The 13,889-nt window shown below is 32.7% G+C and overlaps 1 protein-coding gene across 1 annotated transcript; it reads left to right on the top strand.

Annotated features, from left to right (window-relative positions):
• The first annotated feature begins 2,176 nt into the window (after window positions 1–2,176).
• Window positions 2,177–12,917, top strand: LOC112458178. The gene is made up of 4 exons (XM_025021635.1): window positions 2,177–2,521; window positions 7,997–8,167; window positions 10,208–10,689; window positions 11,001–12,917. The coding sequence occupies exons 2-4, from the start codon at window positions 8,017–8,019 to the stop codon at window positions 11,145–11,147; spliced, it is 780 nt and encodes a 259-aa protein (XP_024877403.1). The 5' UTR covers window positions 2,177–2,521; window positions 7,997–8,016; the 3' UTR covers window positions 11,148–12,917.
• The last annotated feature ends 972 nt before the right edge of the window (window positions 12,918–13,889 follow it).

The following is a 13,889-nucleotide window of genomic DNA, read 5'->3' as shown; positions in this document are numbered from 1 at the left end:
TTTTTTTAACTTTTTGCACTTCTTCATCTGTGTATTTTCATGTTTTCTAAAGCTCATATTAGACTACGGATTGGGATTGAGATTTGGTTGAAATTTGACCAATCAAAGCAAAGTTCACTAAACTTGAGATCAGTTTTCTCTATTCTGATTGATTAAATTTCAATCCAATTTCAATCCCCAATCCGTAGTCTGATACGGGCTTTAGTTCATCTTTGAACATATTACTATATCATGAATGTTATTTCTGCTCTTGAACTTGTTCGCAATTGATCTAAAAATAATCATACTGTGCATGCTTACCTTAAAAAGTAATAATTAAAATAACAATAAAGCTATTAATTAATACAAATTGTTAAAAATTTATGACATTTTAATATTTGAAGTAATTCTATTTTGTTGTAATAATTATTTTTTTATATATATCTTTAAAGTCGAATTATTAATGTTTTCCAAATAAAAAAAAAAAAAGAAGAGTTTTTTAATAAACTAAACGAAATAAAATGAGTATAGTGTACATTTATTTTACACTATACTTGTAAACTATGAAACAAATTGCCAAATATATTTAGATAATAACATTTCCAATGATCATGTTCATATTGTGAACAATAATAACGTTTATATTGCCTATATTGTTTACATTGCTAGAATAAAACTTTGTTTCTAATATTTTTCTAAAAGAAACTTATAATCTCGATGCGCTTTCATAGGCAAGTGAGTGAGAAGATCACGACCTTGATCTTGAATTTGCTTTTCTCTGACTAAAAGAGTCTTCTCCCAGAGAATTTTCCTCGATCGAAGTTATTTTTACATTATCTATGTCGAAGTTAAAAAATCGAAACACTAATTGTATAAATTAAAAATGTCATTTGCGTAAATATATCACAATAAGTTATACATTGCCGGCCAAAAGTTTGAGACCACATATACAATTTAAAAATATTCCAGTGAAACACTAAAATCCCGATTGATGCTTACTCAATATCTTTTTTTAGTTTGACAGTAAACAGACATTATATTTAGTATAGTTAACATAGCATTGTTTAATTTCAAGAAAATGGACTACGACTTTTTTTTTTAAATGGAGTTGTAATACTCTTTTTAACTCGTAAAAAATATTTTTTGTAGAACCTTCAAACATTTTATTATAATTTTTTTTAATTTTACTTTATTGTAAAACAATGATTAAAATAATAAAAATATGTTAAATTATATAATAAAGTTTAATTTTATTTCATAGTAGACATTTTCAATGATTGGTCTTAAACGTTTGGCCAGCAATGTTTGTGCATTACAAATCACGCAATGCAAGCATGCAAGCTTTAAGGAGTTAAATCTGAAGGAACTATGAGGATTTGTGTTAGGGCCTTGGCACATAGAAAAACTTAAGCAGCAAAACTTAAGCAGTCAGAAATCAACGATATGGATTTGCTACCGCTTAGGGCCGTGTCTTAAGTTCTTGACTGTGATTGGCTGATTTGCTTACTGCTTGAGTTTTACTGCTTAAGTTTTTCTATGTGCCACGGCCTTTACTCGAATAGAAAGAGACTAGGATTAGAAAAGAAAGACATAGGTATATGTATTTGTCAATTAAGATACTTATAGTTATACAGTTGGCGCGTGATTATCGCCAGGAAAACTACTCACTGAGAGAGATCTCTCTGCACTTTTAGCCAGACAGAAGCATATTCGAGATCAAGGTCGTCGTGATCGCCTCACTCAACCGCCTACGAAAATGCGTCAAGATTATACAACAATATATAAAAGTGTGTGTATTTATGTGTGTGTCTGTGCGTGTGCGTGTGCGTGTGTGTGTCGTGTCGTGTCGTGTCGTGTCGTGTCGTGTCGTGTAGGTATGTGTATATAAACGCGCGCGCGTGCGAGAAAGAGAAAGAAAAAGAGAGAGAAGAACAGAAGCAGAGTGGAGTTGAGCCAAGTCAAAGTGCAGGAATCCAAGAATCCATTTTAGAATCGAGAAGTCTAATGCCCGTTTCACCAACGTCGTTTAACTTGAACCTTAGTTTAATTCACTCTTTGTCTGTTTCTAAGGGCCCGGACACACACTTCTGCACATCGCACAATGCGTAAGCATAAGAAAATTGATTGGTCCATACACATGTGCGTAAGGAAATAGACCAATCAATTTTCTTATGCTTACGCATTATGCGTTGTGCAGAAGTGTGTGCTCCCCGCTTAAGGGCCAAAGCACATAACATGGCGTAGCGATGTACCACGGTCGTAGTCCTCGACCTGACAGATCAGGATACGCCAAAGCTTGTGCGTTATTACTTACGTCCTCGATTACGACTGTGCTTTAGCCCTAAGAGAGACTGTTAGAAAAAGACAAAGAGTGAATTGAACTAAAGTTCAAATTAAACGACGTTGGTGAAAAAGGGCATTAGTATCTAAGAATATGATTTGAATCGGGATTAAATAGTGTAAGTAGTGACCGTGTACTTCAATCAAGGGATGAGAATCGTTGAATAATATCATTTGATAAAGTGATAAGTCAACTCTAATTGTAAGTAAATTAAATGATTTGTTTGATATTTAAATATTTAACAGGTGGACAAAACTTATTTAAATGGTAAATATTTTTCTTTACACAGCCAGCTCCGATGACCTTGACCTTGACATATGTTGTCAGGGACATAACCTTGAGTAACTTTTCGTTATAACTTAATCGTCGGCCATTGCTTATTTAAAGTGAACAAAAAGTTTGAGAAATTTACAAGTTTGGAAGTAATTTGCTGATATGTGTGCATAGACAGTACATATATAGATGAGGGAAGGGCTACCCCCCTTCCCCATAGGCAGGGGTGGGTGGGAGTGAAGCTCGGTTCGCGTAGGAAGTTGAAAACTATACAATAATAGACTTTGTTTTGCCCTATATGCAGGCCGGGATGGAGTGAGATGACTTACGCTTCGATCTACCCCTACCTCTGCTTACAGGGCGAAACAAGGTCTATCATTGTACGGTTCGGGTTTTTAATTTTCCACGAGGTCCACCCCCACTCACCCAGGCGATAGCTCCTCCCCCACTTACATGTGTACTGTCTTCGCACACATCAGCACACATATTAACAAATTACTTCCTTTAGAATTGACACAAATTCGTATATTTTTTAAACTTTTTTTGTTCATAACTTTTAAATAAACAATGAGCGACGATTAAGTTATAAGGAGGAGTTACTCAGAGTCATGTCCTTGACAACATATGTCAAGGTCAAGGTCATTCATTGGGGCTGGCTGTGTAAAGGGAAATATTTAGAAATAGTCTATTTTTTTAGAAATGGTTCAGGTCATTATGATAATGGAAACAGAGTGATTTTGAAAAATGAGAGTGCTAACTATTATTTATGATTTTTTACACGTCGAGTTTTAATAGTTTTGAGCATATTTCTAACGGTCTTTTGAATAGTTACAGAGGTTCTAATACTTGATTGAAAAAGTTCCGCGGTTTTTAGTTAAAAAAAAACGTATTTTTAATATCAAATATATTTTAAAAATAATAAGTTCTGGTAAAAAATTAAAGTTCTGAATCACAAAAGTGGAAACCGCACAGCCCTAGCTACTATAATTTTCGACATATTGATTTTTTTAAATTAATACACGTTTACGAAGCATTTTAAAAATCACGAGTTCAGGGGCTGGATTCTTGAATTCACTCGCAAGAGAAACATGCGCAAATTCTGTTCTTACAGAAAAGTTGCAAATCGATTGGCTATATCGCATGACTTTTAATAAATCAATTTGTAACGTTTCTGTAAGAACAGAATTTGCGCATATGTTTCTGTTATTTTTAAAATATCTTTGATATTGAAAGTATGTTTTTTTTTTTAATTAAAAACCGCGAAATTCTTCCAAAAAAGTATCAAGAACTATGTAAAAGAATCTTAGAACTATGCTCAGAATTATTGGAACTTGATGTGTAAAAAATCGTAGAGTTGACACTTAGTAGAAGAATAATCATTTTTCAAAAAGTAAATTAAATACGATCGTATGATATACAATCAAATTCAAGGGAAACACCGTTAAACGGTCAGGATTGGATCTTGGTTGCCTAATAATATTATTTACTCAAATAATATTAGGCAACTAAGATCCAGTCCTGACTGTTTAACGGCGTTTCCCTTGAATTTGATTGTAGATTATTTTTATTCTGATTCATCATCATTCAGATTTATCAATTTTTATTCTGATAATATATTCATTTATTATAATGAGAGTATAGGGGAGACCGGGACTAAAACGTCAACGGGGTTGAACCGTCAAATCAAATATCTCGAAATCTGTATATTGTGCGAACTCGTTATTAACATTGTAAACGCTGCTTATGGTACCCATGTGACCAACGGAGTTTCGGCAGGTTACCTGCCGTGTTATGATTTTTACGAGGGCAAACGTGTTTTCGGAAGGTGAAAGTTACATTTTCTGCGCGTGGAAATTTTGTAATATCTGCAATAATATTTGCTCTCCAAATCTCGAGATACGTGATTATAAAGAGTAATGCATGCTGAACACGAATCCAGTGTAGTTTTTTCATTATCGTTGATGTCTAATATTTTGTGGGCGATCAAACCTGAAACTTGTGTTTGGGGCTAATCCGTCAGTAAGCAGTCTGGGTGCATTTCCAAGGTATTTCCGGGCATTTCCAGGCTCACTGCATATGGAATATGGATGAGACGGGAATTACAACCGTTCAGACACCGAATAGAGTCATCGGACGTCGAGGAGTGAAACAAGTCGGGCGAGTGACTTCTGCGGAAAGCGGAACCCTCGTAACTATTTTTTAATAATGTTTCGCATAAAAATTTTAAATAAATTTTTATATATATTTTTTTAAAAACAATTGTTAAAATGTATCCTATCATTTTTCAGGATCAGATGTACGTATATGTATTGAAAATGCAGTGTGACGGTTAAACCCCGGCATTTTTGAGATTTCAATTTTTCCACCGTTGTCGTTTTTGCTCTATACCGGTTAAACAAAGCGACGTAGATAAACATTTTCTATATAAATTTTGTAGCTAAAGGTTCACTCTTTACAGTGGTATACCACATTTAACTAAAATTATTTATTTTGTTGTTAAAAATCGGCACCGAAAAAAAATTGACGGTTTAGCCCCGGTCTTCCCTATGCATATAATGAGACTGCAATTTTGTCGTTGCGCTGCGCTACACTATTTACAGATTAAATTATGAAAGATACGCATGTGGTATGTTTTGTTTTTCATTTGCTTTTTTATTTCACGTAGTCGTTCAATCATGTGATAATAGAGTGAAGTAAAAGATTAACACATTCTCGCAAATATTAAAAATATAGAGATTTAGAGTACGGCGTTAAAAATAGTAAGATTTGATTGCAGTTTTTTAATGTTTATTCCTATCTCGATTCCTATTATACATATATCTCTTACTGTTTAATTAATTTTAGTACTCCAAATTTTCTAGAAAGCTTGATGATCAAACTCTAATTAATTTAATTAGCGATTAATTTATCAAATAATATCAGTAGTCTTTTATTAATATTGAACTAATATTAATATAGAACTATTAATTTTTTGTTGTTTGACACATGAAAAGAAAAATTAGATTATAGAGATAATGAATTATAAAACTAGAAATTATACTAGTATAAACTGCAATTTTGTCGGTTGAATTGATTGTCGATTAAATAAGTTAATCGGAATTTAGTCAAAGTCACTCTAAAAATACAATTTTTAGAAAATCATGTGGTATAGGTATACAATTCAAGATAAAAAGATAGCAAATTGATAACTTTGTATTTTATAATTATAAATATCCCTAGTGGAAAAATTTCGCTGAAAAATTTGTTGAAATTTTACTAAAAATTTTCTGAAATTGTTCCACGTTTTGGAACACTTCTTAGTGAAATTTTAGCCTAATTTCAACGAAATTTCAGTATAATTTCAGCAAAATTTCAACATAATTTTAACATAATTTCGGGATAATTTTAATAAAATTGTATGTTTTTTTAAGAATATTTTATCAAAATTTATTTAAATTTGAAGAAAATATTTATAAAAACATACAAATTTGTTTCTAAATTTTATTAAGTTTTGTTGAAACTATACAAGAACTTCAGATGTTATTAATTATTCAATAATAATTGAACAATAAATTAAATAATTAATTCAATACAATTAATATCTTAATTTATTGAAATCAATTTTATTGTATCTATATATATAAATATATAAGTACCGTCTTCTGTCTGTCTGTCTGTCTGTATGACCGCGAACTACTCATTCGTTAGTGGACCAAATTTTTACCAAAAGTATATGAAACAGGGATAGAATTTTCCGGGGAGTGCTATAAAGCGTATAATTTTTCGTTACCGATCTTTTTGGAAGCCGGTACCGAAATTTTTCCAATTTTTCAGGAATAATTGACCGAATCTTAAAGAATTATATGTGAAATAGGAGTAGAAAGAACTAAAGGATATAATAAAATTTAATTTTTCATTAATAGATAATTTTTTATTAATGGATCGATTTTTTTGAAACCGGTGCCTAAATTTTTTATGAAACTGGTACCAAAAGATTACTAATTTTATGGGGATGGCTACTATGGGGTTAAAAATTGGGGGTTTTATAGGGTTCTGTTGGTGCTTCTAATTAATGGGTGAGTTTGGGGAGAGGGGAATAGATTTTTTGCCCGCGCTTCTTAAAGAATTATATATGAAATAGGGGTAGAAATAACTAAAGAATATAATAGAATTTAATTTTTGGAGGATAAGTTTAATTTTTTATTAATAGATAATTTTTTATTAATGGATCGATTTTCTTGAAACCAGTGCCAAAATTCTTCTAATTTGTTGTTGATAGAGTAAAATGTAAGTTTTTAATCAATCCCCTTAGGGTTACAATTCTCATTCATCACTACCTTTTTCCTCTCACTTAACTCTTTGGACCAACGGCTTAATGTCTCTTTCCGAAAGACGGAACCCAGTTTTCTCCGTACGAGAGTCCTTTTTTCGCACGGAGGGCGCAGCTTTCGGAAATAAATTCCATGTTTACGTGCTCAAGTGGACTCGAACCTGCACGGAAAGAATTTTGGGGCGGTTGCTGGCGCTGACGCGAGTGGGTTTCGCGTTCACGATTCGAAACACATGCTCTCTTTTTTTGGGACAGCTGCTCTCCCGAACTGCGACGACTGCGATCCGAAAGCGTTGGTAATGCAGATACTTTCTGCAATCGTTCCTGCATTTTTTCAATCGTTCTAAGATATACCTTTTTTCAGAAACAATTCTCTTACAATTTTATGCATTGTAATAGTATTCTTTTAAAAGAACAAATTTTTTATTTGGCGTCTTATAAATGCAATATCAGTTTATTATATCCTATTGCGACCCAAACCATGAGATCACAATCGTCTATTTGCTATCGTATATTTGTGACAGTTATTTGTATAAAACAATAATTTAATTTTTTCTGTAGGATACATATATAGGGTAAAGGGTAACTCCGGTATATACGCCGCAGCTAAGGGAAACTTAATTTATCGAGTACTATATCATGAAATTCTTAATGAAAGAGCTTCATTATAGTGTTTTGAAAACGTCTCAACAAGAGCTACAAGAGTATGCAATAAAAAATGGGGAGTTACATTTAAGAAAACATTTGATCACATTGACCTGGCCTTGAAAAGATCACTGAAGGTCAAGTCCATATTTTCATCATGTGGCCTTTATCAAACCATGCAACTTTTGTCTGAAACATTTTTCCGTATCTTCCATATTTTTCGAGATATTCGCCTAGGACATTTAAAATGGATATTTAAAAACACCCCGCGGTGTGTGTGTGTGCGTGTGCATGTGCGTGCGCGCGCGCGTGTGTGTGTGTGTGCGTGTGTATACATACAATATATGCGTATATCGCTATAGAATTGCTAATCTCGGTATTAAATATTTCGGTATTAAATCTCTAATTTTAAAATTTATTTATCTAGTTTTTTTCTATATATGTCACAGACATTGAACACGATAACAAAATGTTGGGCAACTTTGTCGGTTACTTGTTCGGAAGTAACTATTCTGGCACGCAAGATTCGCTTGAAGAAGATCCTCGAACTCGGGGGATCATGCGGAGATTCAGGCAAGTGGAAGTCGAGGACGATGAATGGATCCTCATTGACCGAACTGGTACATAATTTATCGTTGTTTTTAGTAATTTATTTTTAACTATGTATGAGAAAGAGAAACATAGGTGGGGCAAGAAAAGAGACTCTATAATACGACTAAACTTTAAATATAATTTAATAAATTAAATATTATATATTATAATTTAATATAAATTAAATTTATTAATTAAATTTTAATTGGATAAGAATTCAAGTAGATAATCATGATTGTATCTTTAACATGGAAACACATGCATCATTAAACCGCCTCTATTGTTAATTTAGAAAATCCCTCTAGAGATTTTGTTCATTTTAATATACAGGGTGAGACACTTAATGTGACGATATTCAGAATAATTTCTGTAACTTTTAGTGCAAACGGAATCTATTAAATGACGATTACACAAGAGATTTTTATGTTAGTAATATATCAAGTATAAACATACATCAGTGGCAGCCAGTTAATTAAGGACATATCTGTTGCATACAAATTATTCAATTTTATTGCAAATAGATAAACATTTCTTGAATAACAACTTCTTGTATAGAAAGAGCACACAATGAATATTGAATTTAGTCAGTTAAGTCCAACGACTTTAATTTTATTATAAATTAATACATATCTAATTATTTGTGAAATGTAATCCGAACACAAAAATAACTACATTTTACACATAATAACTGAAGTTTTAAAGGAGATAGAAATCATTAATATTTAGTAGCACGACCTTTTGCGGCTATGACTGCATCGAGGCGACCTGGCATGCAATCAATTAATGCAGCGCATCTCGTAGGCCAGTCATATTAGACATCAAACCTTCCAATTAATCTTCCCAGGTTGCAACCACCATGAATCGCTTTGATTTGAAGTGTTATAAGTGGGATTTATTTTGCTTCGCAAAATTAACGCGCAATAAAAAGTTATTGACAATATTATCAACAAAAAACACGATTTTTTTATTTTTTCTTAAATATCTCGAAAATTAAGCAAAATAGGGTAACTAACTATACGTACCTTTTTTGTAGAGCGTAAAATTATCTACAATAATGATCTAAAATCTAAACAACATTTATCGTCAAGTCAGGCGTTTAGCTTGCACGCGCTGTCAAAGTCCGAGACTCGGATCCCGAAAACCCTCAATTTTATCGTTTTTTTTCTTTTTATTGCGCCGGTGATTTTTTTCCGTCATTTAAAATGGAATCAAAAATTCCCCAAAAATCACACATCATCTGAGAACTACAAAGAATACTTTTCATGATGCAACCGATTTTTTAGACCCTTTTTCTTTAGTTTGTAGCTATGTAAGCAAAACATTTTGATATTTCAGAATAGTCTTAGTTTTTCCGCTGTTTTCAGGCCTTAGAATTTATTTGAGACGAATTTTATTGTATGCATCTTGTTGTGGACAAAATTTGAAAAAAAAGCCCTTTTTTCGTACGACGAACGCTGATTTTTTTATTGACGCACAAAGTTATCCAATAATGCGCACAGGTCGGATAACGTTTGTTTTACACTAAAATAATTATTTTTTATTAAAATTTACGTGATTTTTCGCATTATTATTGAACCATATAATATAAATGACTATAGAGTAATAATATTGGCAAACTGGTGTGTCCTTAAATATAGCTGGCCGCCATTTTACACACACACACACACGCACACGCACACGCGCGCGCACGCACATACACACACACACTATTATTATATAATACTTATAGCTAGATGATAAACATTTACTAATTTTTATACGCGATGATAATTGTAAGTTCTAGATTGTATTAATTGAGTGATATCTTTTAGAAATTATTATTCTTTTAGCTACGGCAGTACACATATTACACGTCTCAATCTTTAAAATGTTTTTTTTTTAATACATAACTTTAATATATTAATTGTCTTCTTTTTCTTCCTTTTAATTATTTTTTTAAGTATTATTCTTGAATTTCTATTGCCTTTCTTTAGCACCTTTTTTTTAATATTTTGTATCATTTCAGATACACAGATTATATTTTGATTATTTCAGATTATGTCGTCGCGCTCACTTTCCTTTCGTTTCAGTTGAGGGTACGCTGGAGGAGCCGTGGTATGAAATGCCACCCGCAGTGTTCACGCAGGAAGGACCCGTAAAAGTGGCAACCTCACCCATGGAAAATTTGCTAATAGAACATCCTAGCATGTCCGTCTATTCCGTCGTATCAGGGACGATGACATCTCCCCCTGTCACACCAGATACTCCGCCCCCCTCACCGGATGGATGGACAAAAAGCCAAAAGAAAGTTACTGTTTTATGTAACGCTGACGTTCTCGAAGAAATCCCTGCGGCATCGCCAGCTGATCTCTCGTCCTCCACGTCCACGTTGTGCACCATGTCCACATCTTTAGATAGCAGTTCAGATCGAAGTAACATTGATGAACTCTCACGCAGAGTTGTTGCAGAATTGCAAGCCATCCACAGTGACAAACTACCTGCATCTGATAGCAATAATAACCGAGTTAGAATTGGAAATCAACTTCGTTCTGCTCAGGAACGAGCTCAAGAGGTACGAATTTTCCAAATTCTGAAGTGTTAGACAAGAGAACAAATATTGATAATATCTCAAATATACCGAAAAAACAAACTATTACAAAAGTTTATTATTATTATAAATCCATCATGTTTTTATATTCTCAGTAACTATATGACTAATTTCTTCCCAAATTAGAAAAGTCTCTAAATTTTTTAGATTTAAACCATTGTCATTAAATATTCAAGCGTTCAAGTCATAGAATCTTTTGATTCTTTATTTCTTTTTGTTTGTAAATTCTCACATTTCTTGAATACTTTTGAATATTTGCCCTTCTGTCTTTGCAGGTGTTAAAGAAGCGCACGACTCAGAACCTGAAGAAAGCCCGTCTGGAAAGAAACAATAAAGCGCGCCAAATAAAAGGCAAGCGACTTCGTCGCCAAGACCGTTTACGTGTTCGTCACAGTGGCGCCAATAACAATCGAAAATGCTAGTCATCTGATCTCAGGCCAAAATGTACTTAAGCTTCTTCCTAAAATGACCAACGCTACAATATATAAATAGTTACTCGGTAAAATTTCGTTGCAATGATAAAAAATAGGGCGATATATTTATAAGAATTGTGCAAGTTCAGTGAGCACGTGTGTGTAGCGTGTTATGCCCGTGTCATACTAGCGATTGGCGATTGCGTCTACGTTTGCGTTTACGTCTCTTGCCCAATCAGAAAGTAGCTGCTAGCAATTGCAATTCGCGATTTTCGTTCTGATTGGTCAAAAGACGTAGACGCAAACGTAAACGTAATCGCCAATCGCTAGTATGATACGGGTATTAGCAGTGCTAGCAGTGTACTAGCAGTTTGCCAATAGTTTTGAGCGACAGATCGGTATCAAACTTATGTTCTGTCAACAGATTGCCAGTAGAAACCAAGCGAAATTTGTGATTCCGTAATTATTTAAATATAATGTATCTATTATTTAAATGATAATAAAATGGGGTACATTCTATTCGGTTTCGGCAGTCGATTTGTCATCATTCCATTAGTACATTCTATTAGTACATTCTGTTCTATTTCTACTGGCATTCTGTCGACGAAATTTGTAGTAGATACTTTGTAAAATCTGTTTTCGACACAGATATGATTACCTGAGAAATTTATTCATTACGAAAAAGAGCCGAATGGTCCTAGAGACTTTCAGGCAAGAGTTTGATTGCTGTATTTTATATCGAATATAGTAACAATATTTAAACAATTATCAGCAAGCATAACTCACTAATGATTGGATATATATTGTAAAAAATGATTGATTACACTATTTAACAAAGAATGAATTTTCGAGGGTAATCGTTTCCCGTAGTTTTTGTAGGCGCTAAAATATGAGCAAATTTCTCATAATTGTAACGTGATATAGCAACTTGGTAAATGGATTATATTCGGCGCCCTAAAACCACGAAGAGAAACGATTATTTTTGTTCTCGTGCATTTTTCTTAATAGTGTTATTGTATGCGCAGTTGTAATAATTTAAACATATCAAATAATTTTCAATGAGAACGCTTTCTGTAAATTATGAAAAGAAAATATTAAAATGATGAAGTCAATTTAATTCTTTGAACTAAACCAGATATTAAAGAGTTCAAAAATCAGATTTTTGCTCGAAAGTCTCTAATTCCATTTTAACTTTTGAAAAAAAAAAGATCAATTTTATCATTAATTTATAATCGGGATATTCATCATTAAATATCTCAATATCCAGATAAAAAAAACAACGTTTTTCAAAACTGACTTTCTAAAGTGAAATATGTTTGTTTTAATTGTTAATATCAATTTTATATATCGCATTATAAACACGGTGTCCCAAAAGTCCCGGAATGGTCAAATATCTCGAAAAATATGGAAGATACAGAAAAACGTTTTAGATAAAAGTTGTAGGGTTTCAAAAGATCTATTTACTGACCTTATCAGTTTGACCACAAGTAGCGTCGTTAAGATCAAGTCAGGGTCACTTTGAATTTTTTAAATTGGACCTCCTATTTTTTATTACATGTTCTTGTAACCCTTGTCGAAACGTTTTCAAAATACTATAATGGAGTTCTCTTTCGTAAAGAATTTCCTGAAATACTTAAATTTTGTCAGATTATTTTTAATATAAAATATGAAATATCTCGTAAAATACTCACTTTTCGATGAGTTTACTTTGATATTTTTATACGTAAGATAATAAAAGGAATCGAATAATTATATTAACGTTTATATTTGCAATTTTGTAAAATTAAATGCGTTCACAAAATGCAATCAAATTTTTAAAATAATTTTTTTTGCTTTTTTTACAATAATCAATTTCTTTCATTATTCTACGTATAAAAGTATCAAGATAAAGTCATCGAAAAATGAGTACTATACGGGATATTTCGTATTTTATATTAAAAATATTGTGACAAAATTTAAAATATTTTAGTAGAAATTCTTAACGAAAAATAGCTTTATTATAGTCCTTTGAAAACGTCTCGACAAGGAATCGACAATAATACGCAATAAAAAATAGGAGATCCAATTTAAAAAATTTAAAGTGACCCTGATTTGACCTTAATGACGCCACCTAGAGTTAAACTGATAAGGTCAGTAAATAGATCTTTGTAAACCCTACAACTTTTGTCTAAAACGTTTTTCCATATTTTTCAAGATATTTAATCGTTCCGAGACTTTTGAGACACCCAGTATATAATATATACATAAAATTCAGAATGTCTTATTTAAAGAAAAAACAGATAAATATCTTAAAAGTTAATAAATTTGGTAATTATTTACAAAAAGACCTCACTCGCCAATGACCTTGACCTTGACATATGTTGTCAAGGTCACCCTCCTGAGTGACCTTCAGAAGGTTTTAGCCGGCGGTCGTTCTTTATTAAAAAGTTATTAACAAAAAAAGTTTGAAAAATATAGCAGCTATTTTGTTGTAACGGGTTCGTGGCGTGCTTTACGAGCTCGTTTATTGTATATCGCCACAAATATTCACACAGATGATTGACTAACTTATCTTGTTTAATACCACCTCTACTTAAACGAGCTTGTAAAACGCGCCATGAACCCATGTGGCACCTTGTTTCGCGTGGAAAGTGTATGCGTGAACTATTTCGGGACTACCGCACCTCCCCCGAAAGCACGGGGGGGGTGTGCGTGAACCTCGGTTCGCGTGGAAAGTGTATGCGTGAACTATTTCGAGACTACCGCACCTCC

Source organism: Temnothorax curvispinosus, unplaced genomic scaffold (genome assembly GCF_003070985.1).
Source record: "Temnothorax curvispinosus isolate PA1 unplaced genomic scaffold, ASM307098v1 QBEX01008764.1, whole genome shotgun sequence".
Lineage (NCBI taxonomy): Eukaryota > Metazoa > Arthropoda > Insecta > Hymenoptera > Formicidae > Temnothorax > Temnothorax curvispinosus.
This window is presented reverse-complemented; position numbering and strand designations above follow the sequence as displayed.